At 40.1% G+C, this 26,436-nt stretch overlaps 1 protein-coding gene across 2 annotated transcripts; it reads left to right on the top strand.

Moving 5' to 3' along the window:
• Positions 1–1,870: 1,870 nt before the first annotated feature.
• On the top strand, positions 1,871–25,903 carry LOC143298540 (methylmalonyl-CoA mutase, mitochondrial-like). 2 transcript variants are annotated; one of them, XR_013057421.1, is made up of 20 exons: positions 1,871–2,050; positions 3,169–3,300; positions 4,393–4,524; positions 9,030–9,136; positions 10,103–10,286; positions 11,999–12,133; positions 13,044–13,161; positions 13,597–13,676; positions 14,408–14,539; positions 16,555–16,731; positions 18,224–18,307; positions 19,054–19,159; positions 19,738–19,874; positions 20,660–20,785; positions 21,438–21,539; positions 22,943–23,083; positions 24,113–24,240; positions 24,642–24,730; positions 24,900–25,038; positions 25,317–25,903. XR_013057421.1 is itself a non-coding variant. In XM_076611405.1 (19 exons), exons 1-19 carry the CDS (start codon positions 2,003–2,005, stop codon positions 24,983–24,985), a joined length of 2,244 nt encoding a protein of 747 aa, XP_076467520.1. In that variant the 5' UTR covers positions 1,872–2,002; the 3' UTR covers positions 24,986–25,903. The 2 variants fall into 2 exon arrangements, 1 of the variants encoding a protein (XP_076467520.1); XM_076611405.1 differs by having other exon boundaries at positions 1,872–2,050; positions 24,900–25,903.
• The last annotated feature ends 533 nt before the right edge of the window (positions 25,904–26,436 follow it).

Raw genomic sequence — 26,436 nt, 5'->3', positions numbered from 1 at the left:
ATTCACGCGCGCGCGACTGAGTATGTGTAAGACATGCGTGCAGCTCTGTATCTCTTTATTACAATATCTACTTTCTACTGAGTTTCTTTATACATGGCTTGATGATTTTTGTTGTTGTTTTTTAAGAAAAAAAGAAAAGAAAAAAAGAGCCTATGAAAGTTGACTCTGCTGTTGCTCATGCATACGGTACCAATGATCTAAAAATAAAGCTCTGACGTCGGATTTCACACACACACACACACACCTAAACTCCCTCAGCTGTGTGAAGTCACTGGGGCGCCGTGTATGACTGTTCACGATTGTTTCTCGGTAGTTCAAGTTTGTCAAAGCCTGAGTCTCCGCGAATGATTTTCCTGTACATTTATCAGTATTGTTAGTCCATCGTTTGTTTGTTTGTATGTCTGTTTGTTCGTTTTTTCTTTGTTTTTTTTTTTTTTAAAACTCATTTGTTTTCTATCTTCCCCTCCATCTCCCTCGCTCAACAGTTCCCTGGAAGATTGTTTGAGCAAGGTTATTGGATCTTGTTACGTGATCATACCTGCGTAACTTTCTTTTCGATGTCAGCAGATCTTCATTAGGTCAAATGTGCTACCACTTGATGGTTTGGCGCAATTGTTCAGTTGGTGATATGATCAGTGTATCTGATGTTTTGTATGACACCTTCTTTCCATGGCTTGCATTCTTCTTCCCAAATCTGCCGTGAGGGTCCATGTCTAGCATACACTGACACTGGAAGACGGTAATATACCACTGCACGCAAGAGTCTGATCTTGTGTTTCATGGAGATGTTGCTGTAGCCGTCCTTCCATGCAGGTTTCAGTCTGGATAGTTCTAATGTTGTCTTCTCTACCCTTGAGAGGATTTCTGGTCTGGATCCTTCATTGCTGATGACATCATGGATCCCAGGTACTGTAGGTGAACTGTTGACTGAACACGGTTCCTATCTCTGTCCCTCCACAGTTAGCCTATATCAGCAGCGACAATGGTGTTGTGCCGGCTGGCCACTGATCAGTTTGGTCCTGCCCTGATTTCCATGCCATAGCCAATCTTGTCGATGTTTCATCCCTTGGGGGGGACAACCTCCGCGAGTCAAGTTCTTGCTCACTGCCTGCCAAGCCATCGATGTGGTCTGCGAAGCGAAAGTTCGTCATTGTGATGGTTCTCAAGTTCCGAGGGGCTCCCGGCCTATCAGTGCTGACTGTGCTGACATGATCTTCAGTCAAGCTTGTCAGTCATGAAGTGTTCCAGGAGCGTGTGAGACGGTAGGACGGACTCCTACTGAAGTAATGAACGCCAGACTCTCCAGTAGCACGCGGCACCCTGTGTGAGTAGGCCTATTGCACTAGTCGCTTCGTAGTAGAGTTGCTGGAAGGTGTTGAAAAGCTTTTGCACGATGTTTCGGTTGTTTTTGTTGTTGTTGTTGTTTTTTCTTTACTTTTCTTTTTCTTTTTTTTCCCCATAGCGCTTCCTGGCAGACTCTGTCAAACGGGCGGGGGTTCACAATGGCGTCTTCTGTCATCACTTGGTTGAGGCTTCACTGCATATAGACCTCATTCAAAAAGTAGTGGGCTGATCGATTTTCCTCATAAAATTATCACTGCTTAGAATTGTTCAGCGACGTTAGGATCTTTCAGTTTATCAAACCTGAAATTTTGTCGGCTGTTTTTTTTTGTTTTTTGGTTTTTTTTGTTCTCTCTCTCTCTCTCTCTCTCTCTCTCTCTCTTTTGTTGTCCCTCAACATTACTTTAAGTCACTGGATCAATGACTTTAAGTTCATCACGACAAGGTCGTGGTCACTGCCAAGGTCAGTCAGGTCATATCGAAATGGGAAGAAAAACAAAGGGAGACGACCACTGTAGGTTTGGATAAGTTGGTTTTACGAAACAGAAGAGTATCTGCGCTGCGGTTAATGGCTGTTGTCATTGAAGAACAGTTACAAGTCTGAGGTGGTGCCCTCTCACAGGGCAGAACTTTCGAAGATTTAGTCCGATAATTACCCAACATGTTTGCCCTCACCAACGCAGTTGGCTTGTCACTGAAGCAGACACAGGTGAATTGTACATTCCTGAATTTAGACTTGCATTGATAGCTGTTGCACCCCGAGATCAGGTGCGCAGTCAGCGTTTGCAAAGTTACAAATTTGTCTGTGTTCAACAGAACTTTGTAAATTTTATTATAATATATAAAAATATTTGCAAACTTTCAATTCTGTTTTTGTAAATACAATGTGTTCTAAAATCATTAAAAGTAACCCAGAAATATTGTCATGCCTAGGAAACAATAAATAAATAACGAAGTAAACAAGTTTCGCATGTCATCACACCAACAATTATTTATCAAAAATGGAGCATATTCTCTCCGGGCCTTCCTAAATACAATAGAATGAATATATGCTAGACTTTTCATTCGTGGCCACGAAGATTTTTTCCACTCCTTTTGCAACGCCTATCCACTTGTGTAATCGCAGCGACAAAAACTGACAAGTGACTATGTGTGTGCGTACAGGTTGCATGTTTGCTGTGTTATTGTGTGTGTTATGGGAGCTGGTTTGTTATGTGCACGTGTATGCATGTTGTGGGAGCTGTGTGTGTGTGTGGGTGTGCGCGCACGCGTGTGTGCGTGTGTATGCATTGTGGATGCTGGTAAAGTATACATGTGTGTGCGTGTCAACAACTTTTCTTTAATGGATGATAAAGTATTCTTGTATCTTTAGTGTGTGTATGTGTGTGTGTCATGCATGTTTGTGTATTGTGGGAGCTGGTGAAGGCATACAAGTGTATGTGTGCAGGGAGGTGTGTGTGTGTGTGTGTCTGCGTGTGCGCATGTAGATTGTTGGAGCTATGTTGTACAAATGTAGCTACACAAATGCATGCATGTGCCCTATTTGTGGGATCGATGTAAATTATAATGTGTGTGGGTGTGTGTCTGTGTTTGTATGCGCATGCATAATTTCACTATGTGATACTCTGTAGTCTATGTATTTGTGAGATACATATCACTATTATCTGTTTGTATACATGTGTGTATTGGAGGATGGGCCCTTGGTATGCATATATGTATGTTTTTTTTGTTGAATGTTGTCAGTTTGTCATTAGTGTTTTTCAGTTTATTTTTGTTCAGTTTTATAACAGTTGTTTATTAAGTACTATGATGTCTTTGTTTGTTCAGCGAGCACTACCAGTATGCAGTGGCTGTCGCCTTTTGCACCATCTTCCTATCGATGAAGACTGGAAGAAAGGGGCTGCAAAGGAACTGAAGGGAAAAGATGTGGAAAAAACACTCACATGGACAACTGCTGACGTAATTTTATATATTTTTTACAAGGGTAGCGCAGTAAACATACTAGCTTTTTTGCATCCCGCCATCAGGGCAAACAAGCAAGAAACCAACACTTTTCCAGTTGAAAGATGATGGAAAAAAGTTGCCCATCCAAGGTATGCATGCACATATGTATGCATGCATGTATGTGCACATACAAACACAAACACACAAACACACACAACCAAGGTATGCATGCACACATGCACATACACACACACACACACACACACACACACACACGCACTTATATACACACATGAAAAAACAATGAAGGCATGGACATAACCTGTTGGTAATGATGTACAAAGACACATCAGTTGGAAAGCAACACAGAGAGAAAAAGAGAGGGAGAGCTCTTAGTTGAATTCAGCTGTCATTGTTTTTGGGAAATCGGGAAAGAACTTGTGACATATTTTGATACTTATATTCCACTTATACTTGGTCGGAGACCAAGCTGTAAGCGCTTTGCAAACACTTTTTCACGGATTTCTGTTTAAGAGGTGACTACAAGTTAGTTGGTTCTGTTTTGTTTTATTAATATTATTGTTATTATTATTGTAATTATGATGATTATCATTATTACTACTGCTGTTACTATGCTGCTGCTGCAGCCTTTCCTGTCATTATTGTATGTGCTTTTTATGTGCTGCTGCTATTCCTAATGCATTACAATTATTGCTACTGTTGTTGATGCTGCTGCTGCTCTGATGGTACTGATTCAGCTGCTGCTTCTCCTCTTCTATTTATGCTATTGCTCTTTCGTATCCTTTATTATTATTTAAAAAAAAAAAATATATATATATATATACATTTTTTTTTTTTTACTATACTTACAGTATTGTTGCTACTCCTGCTGAGTGATACTAGCAAAATCCTCTTTGATATTTAAACAAATATACTTGAACACAACAGGCAGGAGGAAAAAAAAAAGAAAGAAAGAAAAAAAGAAGTGGTGACACTCCCCTGGGCGAGCAGTCTGAATTTTATGCAGATAGATTTGTTGTGGCAAAAAGTGATACAGTACAATGCAAGACAATGTACAATACTGTTAAGTGTGCTTTATTTTGACAGGGCATAAAAATTAAGCCCCTGTACACAAAGGATGATGTGAAGGACATGCCCAAGGAGATCCCTGGCCAGTTCCCTTACACCCGGGGCCCCTACTCCACCATGTACACTCACCGACCATGGACCATCCGACAGGTAACAATGATAATAATAAGTGTCTGTGTGTATATGTACAGATAAAGATACCGAATACTTACTTATTTCAACAAAGCTTTAAATCTGGTGTTGAAACAAGTCAAAGTGCTCCCACACCCAACTTTCACATGCATGCATAACTCTGAAGTAAAGGGTTGAAAGACAAAGCTTACGTGTTTTAAGCCAGATTGTTAACTTAGGCTTTTGTGTATGTATGATGGAGTATAAGAGTTGTTTTTTTTTGGCATTGAGAGTGATATATATAAGTGGGTATTGTAAGTTGTGTTCTGATAATATTGATGATTGTGCTTTTATAAATTAAAGAAAAAGATAATCTTTTTATGTTTCTCATATATGTTTATTTGATTGGTTTCAAGTATTGGATAAATCTGTAAAGTGCTTAGAGGTTGCTTCTGCAAGTATTACAGCGCTATAAAAATTGTTATGCAGTCTGTCTGGAACAGATATCAGTATTTTGCGTGGTAATGATGAACGTTTGAATTAGTGAATTAAAAAACAACAACAAAAATCAACAGCATATTAATGAAGAAATGAATGGTGGTGTATTTCTGACTTCAATAATAGGCTTAATGTGCAGTAATGGACTCTCTCAAACATACTTTATAGGCAGAAAGTGAATAAGAAAGAAAAAAAAGAAAGAATGGTACTGTTAGAAAAAGAATATAAAAGATGGCTAAATCATGATATTCCCATTTAGTTTCCCCACAGAGAAAGAGTAAATAGATAAATAATTCATAATATTCCTATTTAGATTGAGTTGGTTTCTCGTTCTGTAACATTTAAAACTTTCAGTGGTTTAGGGTGTTGTGAATTTGAACATGCATCAATTTCCTTTTCTCATATTTGTATTTGTATTTGTATTCCTTTTTATCACAACAGATTTCTCTGTGTGAAATTCGGGCTGCTCTCCCCAGGGAGAGCGCGTCGCTACACTACAGCGCCACCCATTTTTTTGTATTTTTTCCTGCGTGCAGTTTTATTTGGTTTTCCTGTCGAAGTGGATTTTTCTACAGAATTTTGCCAGGAACAACCCTTTTGTTGCCGTGGGTTCTTTTATGTGCGCTAAGCGCATGCTGCACACGGGACCTCGGTTTATCATCTCATCCAAATGACTAGCGCCCAGACCACCACTCAAGGTCTAATGGAGGGGGAGAAAATATTGGCGGCCGAGCCGTGATTCGAACCAGCGCCCTGAGATTCTCTCGCTTCCTAGGCGGACGCGTTACCTCTAGGCCATCACTCCATATGACTATTATATTACCCCCATGACTGCTGCTGAGGAGTATGCTCACCAGTGAAGGGTTGTTGCGTGAGATAAGACTAAGGAGACGGGTCAGGATGTTGGTCAACACTCTTTTGTTTGGGCTTATACCTCTTAGCACTCATGATTTTTGGTTCAGCAAAATCAGTGACACTGCTGAAAAAAAAAACCACACCAAAAAACCCACACATACACACAGACAAGAAGTAGTTATTGCACTACAAGTTCATGCCACACTGATTTCGTTTCATTAACTCACTCGGGACAGCAGAACGCTATAGTGGTTTTGACAATTAACCCCTTCTCTGCTAGTACATTTTGCTATAGCCTATGCTGAGAAAATTTTCAGAGAAACAAGAAAAACACGCCAATGATTTTAATTTGCATATATTTCAAAAAGTATTGAAGATAAGTGCATAAAAGTATATATCAGATGAAAGGAAAATGAACCAAGATTTTGTTTTTAATACTCACATGTTCAAATAATGAGTCAATCTGCCAGAAAAATTCTGTAAAATGCATTAATAAAAAAAGATTGGGACTGTCATTCCATCATGTGGGTGCTACAATATCAACCAGGTTATCAACCAGTCTTTTTTATGACTGGTGTGATCAACCACACACACTGTCAAGGCTGAGCAACAGTGTCCAGGTGCATAAGACTCCAACACAGTCCACACAAAGAATGAAAAGGGTGTACCCACCCAGGATCTATCGCCAGTAAAAACGCTGTGTGGTACTTGCAGACACAGTGCTGGTTTGCTGGGGCAGTCTGGGCAGTAGAACCTCACATCCTTTCTTTGTCCTTTCTTCCAGCAGACTCTGCACCTCCTTTGTGGCCAGGCCTTTTGTGGGGTATGTGGGATGACATCAGTGAAGTGTCGTCCACACAAGACAAACAGCATGGTCATTTTTAGCAGTGTCTTGGTCACCAAAAATCATGGCACTAATTACATCCTTCTGGAAGTCCAGGAGCGTACTGCTGTTGCCTGCTTTTTTTGTAGATGATGTGTGCATTCAGCATGGCAATTTGTAGAAAATGCACACACAGCTATTTGTACCACTTCAGGGTTTTCCTTGTGGCATCGAGGGCTGCAGCTGTTGGTCATGATGGTCCATGGCACCCATGTTTTTGTTGTAATCCAGAATTGCTGGAGGCTTGTTTACTGCCCTTTGGTCTTGCTGCTGCTGGTCTTCAGCTGTAGGTTTGTGGCAAGTTGTCAACTCCAGATGGTCCAGGATGAACATCATGATCATCACCATGCTGTGTACCTGAAACACATTGCATAAAAGACTAAGTTTGTTGGGTTTGGGGGAGTTTTTTTTAAATTATTTTTTTTTACATATAAAAAGATCATGAAATGGTACCATTTTATTTCTGATTGTTTTCAGAAGCTGAAATACAAACACACACACACACACACACACACACACACACACACACACACACACACACACACACACACACACACCACCCCCCACCCCAAACCCCCAAAACACACACACACTGAAACTGGTTCATGGTATGCCACACCCCCTTCATTCTCTCTCTCATACAAAACAAAATAACAACACACACACACACACACACACACACACACACACACACACACACACACACACACACACACACACACACACACTTCTACAAGTGTTGCATTTACAAAGTAATTTAGGCATACAATTCTGTATATCTTTCTCTGATTTCAGTTTTATAAACACCTCCCCCACTCTCTCTCTCTCTCTCTCTCTCTCTCACACACACACACACACACACAAACACACAAAACAACAACAACGCTGAACAACAACAACAACAATAACAACCACCAACCAATACACACTCGGAAACGAACACACAAAAATCGACACACGCTGTTATCAACAATGAGCCAGCCAGCGAGCCACGCCTACTTGGGCTGTGATGGTCACACACAGTACACACTTGACTGACACTCTCTCACTTTCACACACTGATCAGTGACTGACGAAGCTACTTACCGCAGCTAACACATTCAAAACACACATAATGCAGTCATGTTCATTGTTGTAACAAACAGAAAGCAAATAATAAACTGACAAACCTCCTGAACACCCACCTGCATCTTGAATCAGCTGAGCTTGTCTGTCTTCAGTTTCGTCAAGCAACTCCACCTCCCCCCGCCACCCCCTCCCCATGTCAAAATCTGCGTCTTCGGCATCAACTTCACGCAGTTCTATCTCATTCAGTCCACAATCTTCATCTGTACTGTTTGCATCACAAAATATTTCTTTCAATACTAGTGCAAGTGTTGGGGTTTGTCTGCGTTCAGCCATGGCTTTGCAAACACAACTTGAGCTTCGTACAAACTTGCAAAACTTTCGCCATAAATATGATAATCCGATGAATAATTTTAGCTTATGGAACTCAGGAGATAAAGGGGTCTCAGGGAAGCTGATTTAATGGTTAGCAGACTGTATTTTGTGTAATGCGGGACTCGAAACATAGAACGTTGTAACATGACGTATGGCGCATGTCAATACAGCATTGGTGAGCGACATTTCATGACGTACGCTGTACGTCAACAGCGCAGTCAAGAGGTTAAAATTTTTTTTTCCATGTTTTCCTCATGGGGTAGCATAACAATCGCAGCTACACTGGGCATTGCGAACATGTCAAGGGTTGAATGGAAAGTTTCTTCATGATATTTTGTAACAACACACTCCGCTGCAAGCCAGCGAGTTCAGGACCCCACACGACAAGCTAATCTGCATACATATCGAAAATGGCGTTGCAGGCGATACAAGTGGAAATTTTTGGAGCAAACTAGATCACGACAGTGGCTTTTACTGCTGCTGAAGTGATTGAAATGCTTCAAACTGAAGGTTTTGACATCAACGAGGATGATGAAGATGTTGAATAAAGTATCTGTAGTGAAGAAAGCTACCAGCAAGAAGTTACTGATAGTGACAGCTTCTGAGAGCAGTGAAGAAGGAGGGGGGGTGGGGGGGGGGGGGGTGGACGTACACATGATGTGAGGAGAGGGGTCAGTGGGTCAAGTACAGTGAGTTTCATTCAGTTACTTTATGTTTCGTATTTTTTGTGATTTTTTTTTTTTTTTTCCTAATCCTTACAAATGGATTGTCTGTAGGGAAAAGCAAGGGAGAGAACTATTTGTCTGGAGGGAGGTAAGGTTCAACAGTTAAAGGAGTTAAAAGTGTTGCTGTGTTTTTTCAATGTTAGTATGCAGGGTTTAGCACGGTGGAGGAAAGCAACAAGTTCTACAGAGACAACATTGCTGCAGGTCAGCAGGGTCTGAGCGTGGCCTTTGATTTGCCAACACACAGAGGGTAGGTTTTTTTTTATGTAGTTCTTTTTTTTTTCTTTTTTAAAAAAATGCATTCTCCTCCCTCTTCATTGTTTGGTTGCTTGCTTGATTGCTTTGCTTTTTGGTTGCTAGGCAACCTGATCAATATTAGATTTGATTTGACAAGATTTGTGCCTGTCTTTTAAGTCCCCACGTTTGTGTACAGCATTTGTTTTTAACTCTTCATTAAATGTCATATTGAAGCCAGTCGAAATCTCTGTAATATATGTTCATGTTGGATTATGTGGAGAGATAACTGAAAAAAAAGGAGAAAAGATTATTGACACAGAGTTGCTGTTGTTTATTGTCAGTTTCAGTCTCTTATCTGTTAATAGAAGTAGAAAAGAAAATTATGAAGATGACTGTAAATAAAAAGATTTTAATTTAAACAAATATGGACCAGTTTAGAGCTTCAAACAGATTGCTGATAGACATTTATTATTATTATTATCATTATTATTTATTTTTGTTTTACATTTTTTTTACAAAAAAAAAAAAAATCATTATTATTCTTCTTCAGAGTAATAGTCTGAACAGAAGATAATTTAGTGTTTAATGGGTACGAAAAACTGATGTGCAGGTGTTAATTTAAAAAAAAAAGAGGGGGGGGGGGGGGAACAATTAAATAAATCAGTTTATTAATCAATGTTGATGATAATAATTATGATGATAATAGTAGTAGTAATGATAATAACAACAATATTAACAGTAATAATGATATGTTAGAATAAGGCAGGTGAGTCATAGCTTCTGACATCATACAGCAACGAAATAAACAGGTATGTAATGTCTTCTTACACTATGATCAAAGAAGAGCTTGCAAACAGAACTATTAACAGAACAGCATTGCAGTGGATACATTGTGTGTATTCCATAAGGTCCAGCTATTCAAACAGCATTGTTACCTTTTGGTTGTTTTTTTGTGTGTGTGGGTGTGTGTGTCGAGCAGCTATGACTCGGACAACCCGCGCGTGATAGGAGACGTGGGGATGGCAGGGGTGGCGATCGATTCGGTGGAGGACACGAAGCTTCTGTTTGACGGCATCCCCCTCAAAAAGCTGTCCACCTCCATGACCATGAATGGGGCTGTGCTGCCTGTCATGGCCATGTACATCGTCGCCGCTGAAGAACAGGTGATGAAAGATAACGATAACAACTTTGTTTAACTCACTCCAGATGAAGGTAACCCAGGCCCATCAGGAGGAGGCTACACCAGAATTCATCAAGAAGGATGAATGGCCTCCACAAAGTCCTAACTGTAACCCAGTGGATTATGCCATATGGGACTCTCTGACCGAGAAAGTTTACCAGGGAGTGAGAGACAAACTGACCGAGCAGGCATTAAAGGACAGGATAATTATGTCATGGGAGGAGATATCAGTGGAAGAAATATGTAAAAGCATTTCTGCTTGGAAGAAACGGCTTTGTTTAGTCGTGGAGGAAGATTGAGGTCACATTGAGCATAAACTGAAATACGTGAGTTTTCATCGGATTTTTTGACATGCTGTTTTGAATTTGACAATACTCGCGTAATTTGATATTTTAGATATTTTGCAGACTTGTTGATGATACCCTAAGGTTACTGTGTGAAAAATTTCATTGAATTCGGTTTCTCTATCATTGAGAAAAAGCTTGTCAAAAAGCGGTTCACTTTTTGGGGGACACCCGATATATGATATTTAATTTTGAAAACATTAAGGCTTGTATTCACAGGTGAGAGAGATAGAGCTGCTCAGGGTTCGTACAGTCATGTAAGTCTGGAAACGTCTCGCTAAAAAATGAGAGAACCATTTCAAGGGCTGGAAGGGTCTAGTGAAAAAAAGAGAGAATCATTTCCAGAGCTGGAAAAGTCTTGGAAAAACGAGAGAACCATTTCCAGGGCTTGAAAAAAGTCTTGGAAGAATAAAAGAACCGTTTCCAGGACTGGAAAAGTCTTGGGGAAAATGAGGGAAACCATTTCCATGGCTGGGCACATCATGGAAAAATTGAGAGAACCATTTAAAAAATCCACTTCCAACACCACCCTTTCTCTCTCTCTCTCTCAAGCCTGTTTGCTTGGATGGAGACCTTTTTGTCTTTCTCATCAACAAAAGCCAGTATGCATCCTTTTCATAAAGGTGAGGATTGTGCCCCTTATTCGTATGTCAAGCCCTGCACACCATGGAAATGAATTCACTGCACTGGTAGCCTTAAAAGACAATGGGATCTGTAGCTTTTTTTTTGACTCACTTGTGTAAACAAAGTGAGTCTATGTTTTAACCCGGTGTTCGGTTGTCTGTGTGTGTGTGTCTGTGTGTCCGTGGTAAACTTTAACATTGACATTTTCTCTTAGGCACAAAAATAGGAAAAATTCAGTTCTTTCCAGTCATCTTGTTTAAAACAATATCGCACCTCTGGGATGGGCACAAAAAATAAAAAATAAAGCCTAATTATATGCAAACTGCATTTACTGTTATATTTATATTTTTTGTATTCTCTAAACTTGGCACTTTGATCTGATATTCTGACCCAACAACAAGAGCAGTCATTATTATCATTTTATGTTCAAACAGGAACTTCTTTTGCTAAGCATGGAAGTTTTATTTATTTTGCAAACGTTTTTGGTGCAGATAGTAAAAAAAAGGGAAATTACTCTGTAATTAATGCTAGGGGACTTAATTTGCTTTAAAGTGATCTTTCTCATCTTAAACATTACATTTTGAAATTATACTCAATACATAAAAAGCTTGGATTTTTTTTTAAAGTGTATCACAAGTGAGTCTTGATGGCCTTGCCTCTCTTGTTTTTTTGTTTTTTTGTTTTTTTTAACCATTTACCTGACAGAAGTGAGTGTGTTGTGATGCAGGGAGCCAAACAAGAGGAGCTGGCTGGAACCATCCAGAACGACATCCTGAAAGAGTTCATGGTCAGGAACACCTACATTTTCCCCCCGGAGCCCTCCATGAAAGTGATTGGCGACATCTTTGAGTACACCTCCAAGGTCAGTGTGCTGCACTGTGCGTGCTGTGTGAAAACAGCTGGGGGGGGGGGGGGGGGGGCATGGGTCTTTTGTTTCAGGTTGATGATTTGTGAGAAGTCATGTGAGTTTGCACTGTAGGTGCCGTTCATTAGATTGATCAGTCATTAAGTTTGTATTTTCTAGCTTTTCTTAATATGTTTTTTTGTTGTTGTTTTTTGTAACATTTAAGGAGGAAGGTGGCAGAATGGTTAACATGCTTATATGCCAATGCTGTGTCCGCGAGGGTCTGGGTTTGATTCCTTCTCTCGCCTTGTCTGATCATTCGGATGAGACGATAAACAGAGGTCCCGTGTGCAGCACACTCTTGGCGCACGGATGGCAGTGAGAGTGTTGTCCTCTGACAAAATTCTGTGGAAGAAATCCACTCTTGATAGGTACCCAAATATATATGCATGCACTCGAGGCCTGGCTAGTGTGTTGGGATACGCTGTTGTCAGGCATCTGCCTAGCAGATGTGGTGTAGTGTATATGGGTTTGTCTGAATGCAGTGACGCCTTCTTGAGAAACTGAAACTGAAACGTTTTAAAAAAAAAAAAAAAAAAGAAAAAAAAAGTAATGCTGCTACATTATTATGATTATCTTTAGGATACACATTTGTTTTGAAAAGTAAACACAAACAAAACTATAATATATAAAAGAAACAACCTCCTCCGAAACAACCTACAGAAAAAAAGCAAGAAAAGGAAAGAAAAAGCAAGCACACAGACACTCACACTATTCTTTTTTATTTTTTAATTTTTTTAAAGATTTGACACACACGCACACATACACACAGACACACATGTACATGGATTTTTTTTTAAACAGTGTGCTTACATCACTGTGTGTGTGTGTGTGTGTGTGTGTGTGTGTGTGTGTGTGTGTGTTGCAGTTCATGCCCAAGTTCAACTCCATCTCCATCTCTGGCTACCACATGCAGGAGGCTGGGGCTGACACAGCTCTGGAACTGGCCTTCACACTGGCTGATGGGCTGGAGTATGTGAGGACAGGTAGGTACAGGCTCCTGCCAGGGTTGGCGTCATGTGTTATATATGTATAGATATGAACATATCTGTATAAGTATTCATATAGATATATATTATACAAATATTATTATGTTGTGCAGTGTTTCAAAGATACATATGCTGCCAGCCTGCATTTGCACAACATACACACACACAAGCTCACATGCGCCACCACCCCCCCGTCTCTCTCTGCGCATGCACACGCACACAGTCATTCACATTCATGGACACCCATGCATACATACACAAACACAGTCACACACGCACACACACACACACACACACACACACACGCATGCACCCCCCCGGCCCCCTCCCGGCCTCCCCTTCACACACTGCTTTGTGTTTATTTCAGTGGTATGTGTGATGCTACGTGCGAAACAACTTGAAATGGATAATCTGTGTTGTTTTTATTGGTAGGAGTTGCCAGAGGATTGGATGTGGACAAGTTTGCCCCTCGCCTCTCCTTCTTCTGGGGTATTGGCATGCACTTCTACTTGGTAAGTAGAGCTTTGGCCTTATTCTGTTTTTTTTTTCAACTGTTTATTTTATTTTATTTTATTTTATTTATTTGTTCATTCTTTTGTGTGTTTGTCTGGTGTACCGATTTCAGCATCTCTGGATGGCTTGACAGCTCCTGAAAACTGAAACTGAAACTGTGTATTTGTCTTGTGTACTGATTTCAACACCTCTGGATGGCTTTGATGCCTCTTAAAAGCAGTGAAACTGTTTCTCTGTGAATCATGTATGTTGATGTTGACGCTGATGATGATGATAATGTGTGTGTGCATCTTTTTGCTTGATGGTTTGTTTTTCTTTTGTTTCTCTTTGTTTTGTTTTTTGTTTGTTTAGGTTTTTTTGAAAGTATGTACTTGTATAATGTAAATGTTAAAAAAAAGTTTATAAAAAAAGGGGAAAAAAAGGAGGAAAAAATAACAACAACAACAAAAATGCAAAGAAATATATGTAGGTCGCATCACAGAAAATACTCCTGTTGGACTAAATGATGGGTTCAGCAATGTCGAATAAAAGTGAATGGTTGGACATTTTTTTAATTTTTATGTTTTGTTATGAAAAATGACTAACTTTACATGACTGGAAGTAATCCAACAATCATGACTTTGGAAGTAATCTGACAATCGTGTAACATTGAAACAAAAAAGTGAACAAATAAAAGAAAAAAGAAAAAAAAAAGAAACTGACACTGCTTATTTGTCTTGCACACTGGCAGGAGATAGCCAAGCTGCGGGCCGCTCGGCGCCTGTGGGCCAACCTGATCAAGGTCCACTTCTGTCCCAAAAACCCCAAGTCACTGCTGCTTCGGTGCCACAGCCAGACCTCTGGCTGGTCGCTGACTGAACAGGTAGGTTGGGGGCTGCAGCAGCTGGGAGGATGTGGGCTGGCTCGGAGTTTAACTCTTTCACTGCCGAGTTTCTGTGTGGAAAAACTCTCCCCAGCACCAAATATTTTTTTATAGAAAAGATGCTCTTAGTCACCGTTTTCAGTTCATGTCAAAACAACACAGTGGACTTGTTCTCTTTAAACTCGGCCAGGGGGCAAAGGTTAGTCATTGTTCTATTGGCAGGAAAATGGCTGCAGCTGTCAAGCTTTGTTACAATGTGAACAAGAGAGGCAAGGCCTTCAAGACTCACTTGTGAGACACTTAAAAAAAAAAAATCTGATCGTTCAAATGTGTTCTGTATTTGTTATTATAAAGCTTTGTGTTAAAAAAAAAAAAAAAAAAAAGGAAAAGAAAAGTCCTAACCAGATTCGAATTAAGTCCCCTAGCATTAATTACAGAGTAATTTCTCTTCTTTTACTATCTGCACCAAAACGCTTGCAAAATAAATAAAACTTCCATGCTTAGCAAAAGAAGTTCCTGTTTGAACAAAAAATGATAATAATGACTTACTGCTCTTGTTGTTGGGTCAGAATATCAAAGTGCCAAGTTTAGAGAATACAAAAAATATAAATATAACAGTAAATGCAGTTTGCATATACTTAGGCTTCATTTTTTATTTTTTTGTGCCCATCCCAGAGGTGCAATATTGTTTTAAACAAGATGACTGGAAAGAACTGATTTTTTCCTATTTTTATGCCTAATTTGGTGTCAAGTTACAAAGTATTTGCAGAGAAAATGTCAATGTCAAAGTTTACCACGGACACACAGACACACACACACACACACACACACACACACAGACAACCGAACACTGGGTTAAAACATAGACTCACTTTGTTTCCACACACACAGACAACTGAACACTGGGTTAAAACATAAATTCACTTTGTTTACACAAGTGAGTCAAAAAAATGGTCTTGTCAGCATGACTCCTCAATGTCGACAAAAGTTGCCTGTGGCGGTGTGCTGTCTAGTCAACTGAAATCCCCAACGGCAGTGAGAGAGTTAATGACTTGCTCATCAAAATGCCCTTAGGATTGAGTTGTTCATGGCTTGGATCTGAGTTTGGTGACCTGAAGGTTGTGTTGTTTGAGGGGGTGAGGGGAGGAGTCCTGCATGTCTGTTCAGGTGGTATGGGGAGGTCTGTTTGGCGTTCCTATCGGGAGCCCTTGTTGGCAGGGAAGGGGGAATAAGGGTAAAGTATGTGCGTGTGCGTGTGTGTGTGTGATGAGAGAGATGCCATATGTTTTGTTTTTGTGTTCCTTGTATGCAGTAAGATATGATTTGTATGAATGTATAACACACTTATGATTTGTATGAAAACAAAAGTTATGGATATGGAGATGGCAGCCAAAGTACCAAGAGCTCCAAAGACATTGTCATTAAATGTAAATTTTGTGCATTCCATGTACAGAGAGTAATAAATGCAGCTCATGAATCCCATACAGATCACACAAGATGACCTGTATGTTTGGAACACCACAAAGTGAATGACTCCTAAAGAAACAGTATGGGTGTGAGTGCTTTTGTATTAAACAGAATTTTGTATGGGCATTTTGGTGATTTTTATTTATTTATTCATGTTTTTTGTCCTTTATTTCATTTTGTTTTGATATTAAGGGATGGGGAGGGGGGAGGGTGTGTGTGTGTGTGTGTGGGGGGGGGGGGGGGTAGGTTGGCTGGGTGTCAGGAGGAAAGGAAGAGGGGTTTTGGGTATATGTACATGTATTGTAATGTTTGTAGGCAAACGATAGATCTCTTGAAAAACAGATAGATACAAACAAACATTTTCCTCTACAGGACTAATTTTGACCAACCAAGGCACTACCATTAGACAGATGGATGCCGATTGAAGATAGATGGATGCCAGTCAAATATGTGTAAATATTGAGAGAGAGAGAGAGAGAGAGAGCAGTCTGCACCTTGTCATGCCTCATTGTAGAAGCTGAAACTGAAGCCATGCACTCCCATTTCAGGACCCCTACAACAACATTGTGCGAACAGCCGTTGAGGCCATGGCGGCGGTGTTTGGTGGCACCCAGTCCCTGCACACCAACTCTTTCGACGAAGCCCTGGGGCTGCCCACCCCCTTCAGTGCTCGCATCGCCCGCAACACACAGATCATCCTGCAGGAAGAGAGCGGAATTCCCAAGGTGGGGAGGGAGGGGGGGCGAGGGGTGGGTGGGGGGGGGACTTTTGATCAATGTGTTTGTGTGTGGGGTTGTGTTTTTTCACTGTTGTTTCTTCATTGGGGGGTTGTGGGGGGGAGGGGTGTGTGTGTGTATGTATGTGTGTGTGTGTGTGTGCTTGTATGTAAAGTGTGTGTGTTTGAGACCTTGGGCAGATATTTTCCTTATACCTTTGGATATATATACCAAATATCCCCTAAAAAGTTCCTTGTGCCATCGGGTATATAAACCAGATATCTCCCCAAAAGTAATCTGTTTGAAACGAGTTGATGATTTTGACCCTGAGTCCCATGGCTGACACACCACCTTGACACTGAAATTGAAACTTTTCAAGACAACACCTGACACATTCTGACGTCAGCTGGAACATATCTCAAAAACGGGAATGTGGGATGGCATTCCATTCTTTCTTTCTTTCTTTTCATTAAAGTTTTTCTTCTTTTCTTTTTTTTCTTTTCTTACCTCAGTGTTTGGTATTCAGTATGTGTGACAGTATATGTGATATATATATATATATGTACAAAAGGACCAACACAATAGCATTGATGATGAATTTCTAGTTAGATATCAATGTAAAAATGGCATCAACAATGAGTGGAGGGGTTTGTTTTGAATTTGAAAAAAAAAAAAAAAAAAAAAATCTTGTTTATTGTTGTGTTTTAATCTAGTGGCAGTTACTCTTATACTGCATATCACAGTGACAGAGAGGGGGGGAAAAAGGGTGATAGCACCCAGTGGGAAAGCTTTTTCTGTGCTGGAAATTTCTCTGCCTTGCTTGTCAAATCGCCTGTTGCTGTTTTTTGTTTTTTTTCTGTAAAATCTTAATTGTTTATTTTTTTTCTTTTTCTGGACTTGATAATTGGGTGCTTTCATTGCATTGTAACTTTCATATATTTGGTTCTCCATGGCATGTGAGGTGCTCGGTTGGCAGTTTCCAGTTATGTCTGCCTGTTTATATATATATATATATATATATATATATATATATACACACACACACACATACACACACACGCACACATATATATATATATACAGAGAAATCTATTGTGATAAAAAGAAATGCAAATACAGATATATGTGTATTTATTTATTTATTTATTTATTATATATAAGTGTTACTGTGCCTGGTGGTTCATTAACCCATTGACTAATGCTGATGAATATGGTCCTCACTGAGATAACATTGAGCTTACAGGTCAGGATGTCAGACACCTTTAAAAAAAAAAAAAAAAAAAAGTGTACTTCTTTCTCTTGGGACTTCTTTACTTTTGCTCAGCAAAATCAGTTACACCATTGGTAAAGTACACAAGAAGCAGTGACTGCCTTTCAAATTTATGTTACACTGATCTCATTTTACCAAGGTTCAGCAGTCAAGGTGTTAAGGAGAAGGGAAGGAAGGAAGGTGGGGATGTGATGCACTGCTTCCAACCTTGTTGAACTTCTTGTTGAGCAGGTGGCTGACCCGTGGGGAGGATCCTACATGATGGAGTCGTTGACAGATGATATCTATGACGCTGCCCTCAAGATCATCAATGAAGTAAGTCACGTCAAGGCTGGGCTAGAAATCCACAGGTGATTTTTATTTTTATATATTTTTATTTTTTTACTTATCCTGGGGACAGGTAGATAAAACAATGTAACCACCCCCCACACACACCCCCCTCCCACTGACCCCTCCCCCCAACTTGTTATTTGCCCTCCCCAAGTAAAGAGACGGTTGATGAAAAATAACTATGAGCAACGTAGCGAAAATCAGCATAATTTATGGGAAAAATATAAGGTGGTAGATCTGTCGTTCCTGAACTGACGTGTATTATTTTGTAGAAATTGCACTCTACTGGGATTCCATTCTGAGAAAAAAAAACCATGGCGGAGAGGGGTGGGGGCCAGGTTGGAAGGAGTTGTTCAAGTGAGTAGGGTAGGAGGAAAGTGCGATCATTCTGCACTGAAGCTGACTGCATCAGACTCCATCAAACACTGGCTGCCCAATGAATAAGTAGAGAGAGCATTTCCACTCATCCGCCAGAAGGTTTTTTGTCCTAGACAATCAGGTGGGTGGGTATTTTAAGCCCTGCATCAAAGGCAAGAGAGAAACTTGGAAAAACTGGAAGTGTAGATGATATGGGAAAGGGAGGGGAGGGTAGGTCTGTGCCCTGTTTGCTGATGTGACTCAGAGTCCGAGTGTTCTACCAATTTCAAAATGTTCCTTCCAAATTTCCTGATTGTTCCCACAGACACTTGACAGGGGTTGGCATCTCTGAAAAACACTGTGTATGTACACAGGTGGAGTCGCTGGGTGGCATGGCCAAGGCGGTGGCCTCAGGAATGCCCAAGCTGAGGATTGAAGAGTGTGCTGCCAAGCGACAGGCCCGCATCGACACTGCCGCAGGTCTGACGTCCAGCAGAACACCGTCTCTGTGTTTTGTGTTGCCTTTCTCTCCTCATGTATCTTTCGTTTCGTTCTCTGTGCTTGCATTGGTGGCAGCAGGGGTTTTTTTTTGTTGTTGTTGCCAGCTCTTGTGTATTATTTGATTAAATTTTATGCTTGTGGAATGTAAAATCAGCCAGTTAAGCTTGATGGCATAAAGAGCAATGAGCGTATTCTTTTAGACTTTGATCACAATTTGTAGGCAAGGCAGTTTCTATGTATAATTGTTTGTTCAAGAACTAAAAACGAGGTGAATTTCAGTCATTAATATAGATATGTTTGTTTCAAGCTTGCTGTTAAAAAACCCAGAAAAGTCAAAACAACAACAACAACAACGAGAAAAAAACCCACAAAAACAATAAAAGAACTGCACTATGACAGTAAGGGCACTTCACTTTGATTTTCCTCACTCCACCTAGGTATGAATGGGTAATCCGACATCAGTAGGGCAAGGTTAAAATGGGCGGAAGGCTGCTGGGCCTTGAACCTTTCATTGAACCTAAAATCGTTGACTCTGTGTACTCTGCTGCCATTGCCAGAGGTGATTGTGGGGGTGAACAAGTACCGCCTGCCCCATGAAGAGAGGGTGGAGGTCCTGTCCATCGACAACACGGTCGTCCGAGAGAAGCAGGTGGCTCGTCTTGCCATGGTCCGGGAAACACGGGACAAGGCAAAGGTAGGGAGAGGACCACCTTTTGGTTTTGTTTGTTTTGTTTTTGTTTTTTTTGCTGCCCATCATCTGCACCATTTCAGTGGCATTACTCCCACACCGCTCATTCAGAGTCCACCATACACAGCCGCACCTGGATTTGTCTGTTGCAGTCCAACTATTGATGTAAGATTGCCAGGAAGCCACCCAGGTAGGGTGGATGTGGTAAAACATGTCTACCATTCTGGAATAGCCATGTTTGTTACAGAAAAATGAGATTTAATCACACATACTTAACCATGACCCACTAGTGCAGACTCCGGCAGGGGTCTGACATTCCTGTCCTGTGCAAACTACTATCCGCCTATGTGGAGAAAATGAAAGTAGCTACGGCCGATAACCTCCTGGAAGTAGGTAACCTCCCCTTTGCCCCCCTGACTAGCGCCCTCTTTTTCCGGCAGCCATTGTGACTCCTGTTCCTGTGCTCTTCATACGGCTGAGTTTTTTTTTTTGTATTTTCTGTCTGTCTATTGATTCTCTGGCGTTCTTGTTTTTTGTCAAATTTTGTCTTCAACCAGGTCACATAATTATATGGTTCGATTGGGAGATTGGGCTAATAAGAATATCCATGACCGTTCTGAATGTTACGGTTGCACATTGCATGTTGCAGAAAAATGTCAGACACAACTTTTTAAGGCATGGACTACATGTAAATAAGGGTATATTGTTATATTCATGAAGTCAGAATACAACATTGCTGAAGATGTATCTCAGTTATTTGATGATTTCTTTTGGTTGTTGTTGTTTTGCAGTTGAAGGCTGCGCTTGATGCCATCACCGAATGCTGTCGTTCTGGGGACGGTAACCTGCTGGGTCTCAGCATTGATGCTGCCCGCGCTCGGGCCACTGTGGGGGAAATTACTGATGCCATGGAAGAGGTGATAATGAGAAGGAGTTTTGAGGGGTTTCTTTTTGTGTGACGAGGCATCTTGTCTTAATGTGTTGGTTACTGAAGTATAGGAGATACAGGGCGAGAAAGTGTATGAGTGCAATGATGAAATTTTCCCCTAAATTTACAGAAGTCTGTACGTCTGAGAGCCCCAAGGGTCATCCTGAGATTCATGTAAATCCATTGAGAAAATCAAGGGTATATGTAATGTGATGGATTCGTTCTGTGTTGATCGCATCCCCTGTCGATCCTTATTCCCAAGCAGTTTTGATTCTTATTTTGTTCATAATCGACAGACATATAACGTAACTTACTTAGACGTAAAAAACAACAACCAAAAAACAAAAAAAAACAACAACAAAAAACAAAACAAAAAAAACCCCTGACAGAACTGAACGAATGTAGAAATTGTCATTGTGAGGGTTGTAATCAAGAAACATGAGACACTTGTGTTGTTTCGCAAAATAAATGTGACTATGATGGGGCTGGGCAAGACATATTAAAACTACATTGTGGATCAGTGAGCCAAAAACATTTTACACACAGCAACAAAACAAAACATCAGAGAGTATTCAATTACCGAATATATATATTATCAAATATCTTAACGCATAAAATCAATGTTGTTTTGCTGACTCCAGGTGTTTGGGAGACACATGGCCAGTGATCGCATGGTGAGCGGAGCCTACAAGTCGGAGTTCAGCATGGAGCACGAGATACAGAACGTCATAAAAAGAGTGGAGGTACACCCACCTGTCCTGTCTTGTCTGTCTGTCGGTCAGCCCAGAAAAGAGAGAGGACAGAAGAAGGGAGAAGTGGTGGAAAGATGACACAGATTCTGTTCACTTTACTGTGTAAAAAAAAAAAAAAAAAAAAAAAAAAATTCAGAGTGAAATATCAGACAGATAGAACAAAATGTTACTTGAAACTGGACGTAAAACAGAAGTGCTTTTTTTTTATTTTCTTCCTTTTTCAATATGTTCAAGGTATTAATGTCCAAGATGTTTGTTTTCCCTGGAAAAGGACACATGCTGTCTAATACATCAGGTTATCTAAAAAAAAAAACAAAAAAAACAACAACCAACAACCACCCAAACATTTCATCAGATTCATCGTACATTAAAGCTTTAGATGAAATGTCCCTATAAAGACCAAGATCACTGTCAGTGGTCAACAGCTGGATACAGTTAAGCAGTTTAAGTACCTTTGTGCCATTGTCAGTGAAGAAGGGTCCAAGGCCAAAACAGTGGCAACAGCTGCGCAGACTGCAACAGCACTGACAAGACTAAAGCCTGTATGGAGAGACAAGAACATCAGTCTCAGAACAAAAGCTGAAGCTTCTCTATGCACCGGTTCTATTTTCCTGTATGTATGTGAGTCCTAGACTCTTACAGTAGAGTTTCAGAGAAGGATCCAAGCAGCGGAAATAAGATGCTTCAGGAAACTCCTTGGCATCTCCTGCAAAGACCACATAACAAGTTGTAAGAAAAAACCATCAGACAGCAAGTTGGTCGGTATGAAGACCACCTGACCACAGTGAAAAAACAGGAAAATGAGGTTGTATGGCTGCGTGACAAGATCCAACAGGCTCACCAAGAGCATCCATCAGGGAACAGTGCAGGGGAAAAGGAGGTGAGGCAGACAGCGAGAGAAGTGGGCAGACAACATCACTGAGTGGACAGAGAGGAGCTTTGCAGAAACTCAGGCCTTATCCCATGACTGCCAGAAAAGGAGAATGTTGGTGATGAGTTGAGCTGTGCAGCGCCCCCCCATAACCAAACCAGGTTTCAGCACCAGACATTCTTTTGCTGGAGAGGTGGTTTTGTTTGTCCTGTTTTGTCAGTCGCATATGTATTGAGTTTGGTTTTGTTTGTCCTGTTTTGTCAGTCGCATATGTATTGAGTTTGGTTACATCTGTAATACAGGTACCAGACAAAATGAAAGACAAGATGCATCACTTTAGAAACCACTCATTGATATTCAATATCAGTGATTAATGTTAATTTATAGGTCATTCTGAACTGTTCTCTGGAAATGGGCGAGTTCTTTTTCCATGCAAAAAAAAAATGTAGGTACCTTATTCTGCATATATGATGCACTAATGTTTAATATCATTTTGTATTATAAACACTGAATTTCCTCACAGGCATTCCAAGAGCGTGAGGGTCGACGGCCAAGAATTCTAGTTGCCAAAGTGGGCCAGGACGGGCACGATCGGGGAGGCAAGGTCATCGCTACAGGATTCGCTGACCTTGGCTTTGATGTGGACATTGGACCTCTTTTTGCTGTGAGTATATCCTTTTTTTGTTTTGATGTTTGAATACTCAATATTGGTGAATAAAGATCCCCCTTATATACAGTTGTTTGGTGCATGAGTAATGAAACGTATGTCATGAGTGTATGGAATCCTTTCACTGTGAAGATGGGAGATAATCAGCTCAGAGTCGCACTGGCTTGTGACATCTGCTTTTTCTTTTTCTTTTTTTTTTTACCAGCAGATGTGGTGAAGTGTATATGAATCATTCCACACTTTGACACCTCCTTGAAACTGAAACTCAGTCAAGAGTTCTGTCAGACTGGGGTAAAATTATTCTTATCCCCAGTACATTATGCAAATTGTTTATCTTTTCAGACATTCCAACAACAACAACAAAAAAATCATTCAAAGATGTTAAGACCAGTACATAATTTGTTTGATTAAATTATACACTTTTTTTTTTTTATTCATTTGAAAGGCCAAAATAAAGTTGAAGGAAAGAAATTGAACCAAAGTAGCTTAACTCAAGCATTTGTGAATATTGTCCTTTGATATTTATTGACTAAAAAAAAAAAAAGAGAGGAAAAAAAGTTTCCATTATTGGTGCATGAAATGCTTCCAGTGCTGTAATTATACAACAAGCAGTGGTTTAATTAACTGGTATTGATCTCTTTTTCAGTTTGTTGCATGGGTCAGATGACTTGGCAGTTATCTCTTTTTCTCTCTCTCTCTCTCTCCCAAGTTTTCCCTGTTACAGAGATTTTTTCTCTCCATGTTTTGTATGTCTTATAACATTTTTTCCTTAAGTTTTCCGTGTTACAGAACTTTTTTTTCCTCCAAGTTTCATGTTACAGAAGTTTTTTTCCTTCAAGTTTTCCATGCCACTTAACTTTTTTTTCCTCCAAGTTACATAGTACAAATTTTTTTCCCTCCAAGTTTCACGTTACAAAACTTTTTTCCGTAAAGTTTTCGATGCCACATTGATAATTTTTTCCTGCATGTTTCCCATGTCATGAAACTTTTTATCTCATTTTCCGTCTATTTCTTGTCATATTACAGACCCCCAAAGAGGCCGCCCAACAGGCCATTGACGCTGACGTCCACATCGTGGGAGTGAGTTCCTTGGCAGCTGGGCACAAGACCCTCATCCCTGAGCTGATCAAGGAGCTGAAGGCCATGGGCCGACCGTAAGCACTTCCATCCTGCTTTTCAAATAGCATGTGTGGCTACCAGTTATTTGTCCAGATACTTGTTGCAGTTGCAATCAAAATTTCAAAAACCTTTGAATTCCTCCTCCAGAGAATCAAAGAGTAAGAAAGAGACTCAAAATGTGTGTATGTCAGTTTCACTGCTGTAAAAAAAAAAGGTGCATGTGTGTGTGGGTGTTTGCTCTTCTTTTGACTTAATCTGAATCTGACGCAGAGAGAAAGAGAAGAAAATTAAGTGAAAGAGAATGCTTCATTGAAGACTGACATCCCAAAGCCTTTTCGTGTCAATAAGAATAATGATATAATAATAACACTAATTCACTAAATTGTGTACACACACACACACCACTCATCATACACATCCCTTTGTATGTGTGCAGTGACATTGTGGTGGTGGCTGGTGGAGTCATCCCCCCTCAGGACTATGACGAGCTGTATGAAAAGGGCTGTGTAGCCATCTTTGGACCAGGTGAGTCAAGACTTGTCTGTGTGCGTGCATGTGCGTACATGCATGCAGGATTACTGAATTTTTTTTGGAATTCATACTGATTCTTGATACATGCCTTTTCGACCTTCCCACCCCATCTTACTATCCCCCCCATGCCCATGAAGTGACACATCTCTCTGTGCATGTGCAGGCACCAGGATCCCAGACGCTGCCCTGAAACTGCTGGATGTCCTGGAGAATGGCACTGGTCCGGAGAAGAAGAGCGCGACTAACTGAAAGGACCTTCATATGTGGGAAGGCAAGCTGTCATTGCTCAAAGGATATAGAAGGTAAACCCCCCAAAAAAAACAAACAAAAGAAACAAAAAACAAAAAACAACAACTCACACATACAAACTGACAACATGGGTGTGTCTTTTCAGCCCAACAATCTCTCTCTCCATTGAAGGAATAACCTAAATGAAGACCATCTGTGGGAGGAAAAAAAATCAGTGTCTGTGGGAGAAAAAAATCAGTGATTTCCACACCATTTTACAGTTTTTGTTCAAGAAAAATTTTGTAGTAGTAGTTTTTTTTTTCTTTGTGTTTTTGGTTTTGTTATTCACCAGGGAAGAGCCTGAAGTGAAGACTGAAGCACATTGTACATTTTCTCCCCTGTAGCTGTTGAGGGTCATCTTCTGTCTTCTGGTGAGACTGTTGAACTGTTTACGACGGGAAAATGAATCTGATCATCTGGTGATGGCTACTCAAAGATCAGTCAGTACATGAAGAAGGACATGAGTTTTGTATGGATTTTGATAAGTTGTTTTTAATCTTGAAAATAAAATTTGTGTTCCTTTTTTTTTTTTTTTTTTTGCATATTCACTTTAAAAAATGTGCCATCATGTTACGTAGATAATTATATTTGTTGATGCAGGCTCATTATAAAAGCAGTAAATCTGACATGTATTCCTGAGCATTGAACAGTGAAAAAGTATACTAAAAAAGAAAAAGAAAATAAAAAAGAAAGAAAAAAAGAAAAAAGGATGACTTTGAGGATGGTGTGCACAATGGCGAACTGGAGAAATATGAACAGATGGGAATCTCTGCACAGTTTGTAAAATTCAGAGACACCAGACTTGTGAATTACATCAGGTAGATAGGAATGGACTCCTATCCCCTCCAAATATATATATTTTTTTTTTTTTTTTTTTTTTTTTTAGAAAACTTCAGTGTATTCCTGAATGGCAAACAAAACAGGGGATTAGTCAATTGTACCATGTTTTTTTTTGTTTTTTTTTTTTTATTTTTTTTACCTGTTTTGCCACATTTACATCATAGCTTCTAAGCTTCTTTTAAACTTACTGTAAAAGCTGGTGTAGTATTTCACATCTGATTGACCAAAATGTGTTACCAGATGTAACCATAACATTGCTCAATTACAGGTGGTTTCAGATTGAGTGTATTATTTACCAGTATACAACATTGTTTAAAAAAAACAAACTTACATTCTCTTTTGCTGGCACACACATAATGTATTGCTACACATGAACATTCATTTATTTTAGTTTGAATATATGCAGATCTATAAGTATTCTCTCTTTGCTCCTGCAGTGGGGAAAAAAGAAATTCTCTCTCCATTTCCTTGTCTCTTGTGCATGTACACACACACACACACACACACACACAGAGGAGCATTTTCTGTTGAGAAGGGATTTTGTTATTGTGGTTAAAACAGTGGTCAGAGAA

This window comes from Babylonia areolata, chromosome 2 (assembly GCF_041734735.1).
Source record: "Babylonia areolata isolate BAREFJ2019XMU chromosome 2, ASM4173473v1, whole genome shotgun sequence".
Taxonomy (NCBI): domain Eukaryota; kingdom Metazoa; phylum Mollusca; class Gastropoda; order Neogastropoda; family Buccinidae; genus Babylonia; species Babylonia areolata.
Note: the sequence above shows the minus strand (reverse complement) of the source record. Positions and strands in the feature narration are given on the sequence as shown.

What these genes read in the sequence shown, in the direction of transcription:
- LOC143298540 (XM_076611405.1), top strand. Translation starts at nt 2,003, where the DNA reads ATGTTTGCCCTCACCAACGCAGTTGGCTTGTCACTGAAGCAGACACAG. An exon ending in GCTGGAGTATGTGAGGACAG is followed by an intron (nt 13,162 to 13,596) that starts GTAGGTACAGGC and finishes TTTTATTGGTAG; the next exon opens with GAGTTGCCAGAGGATTGGAT. An exon ending in TTACTGATGCCATGGAAGAG is followed by an intron (nt 20,786 to 21,437) that starts GTGATAATGAGA and finishes TGCTGACTCCAG; the next exon opens with GTGTTTGGGAGACACATGGC.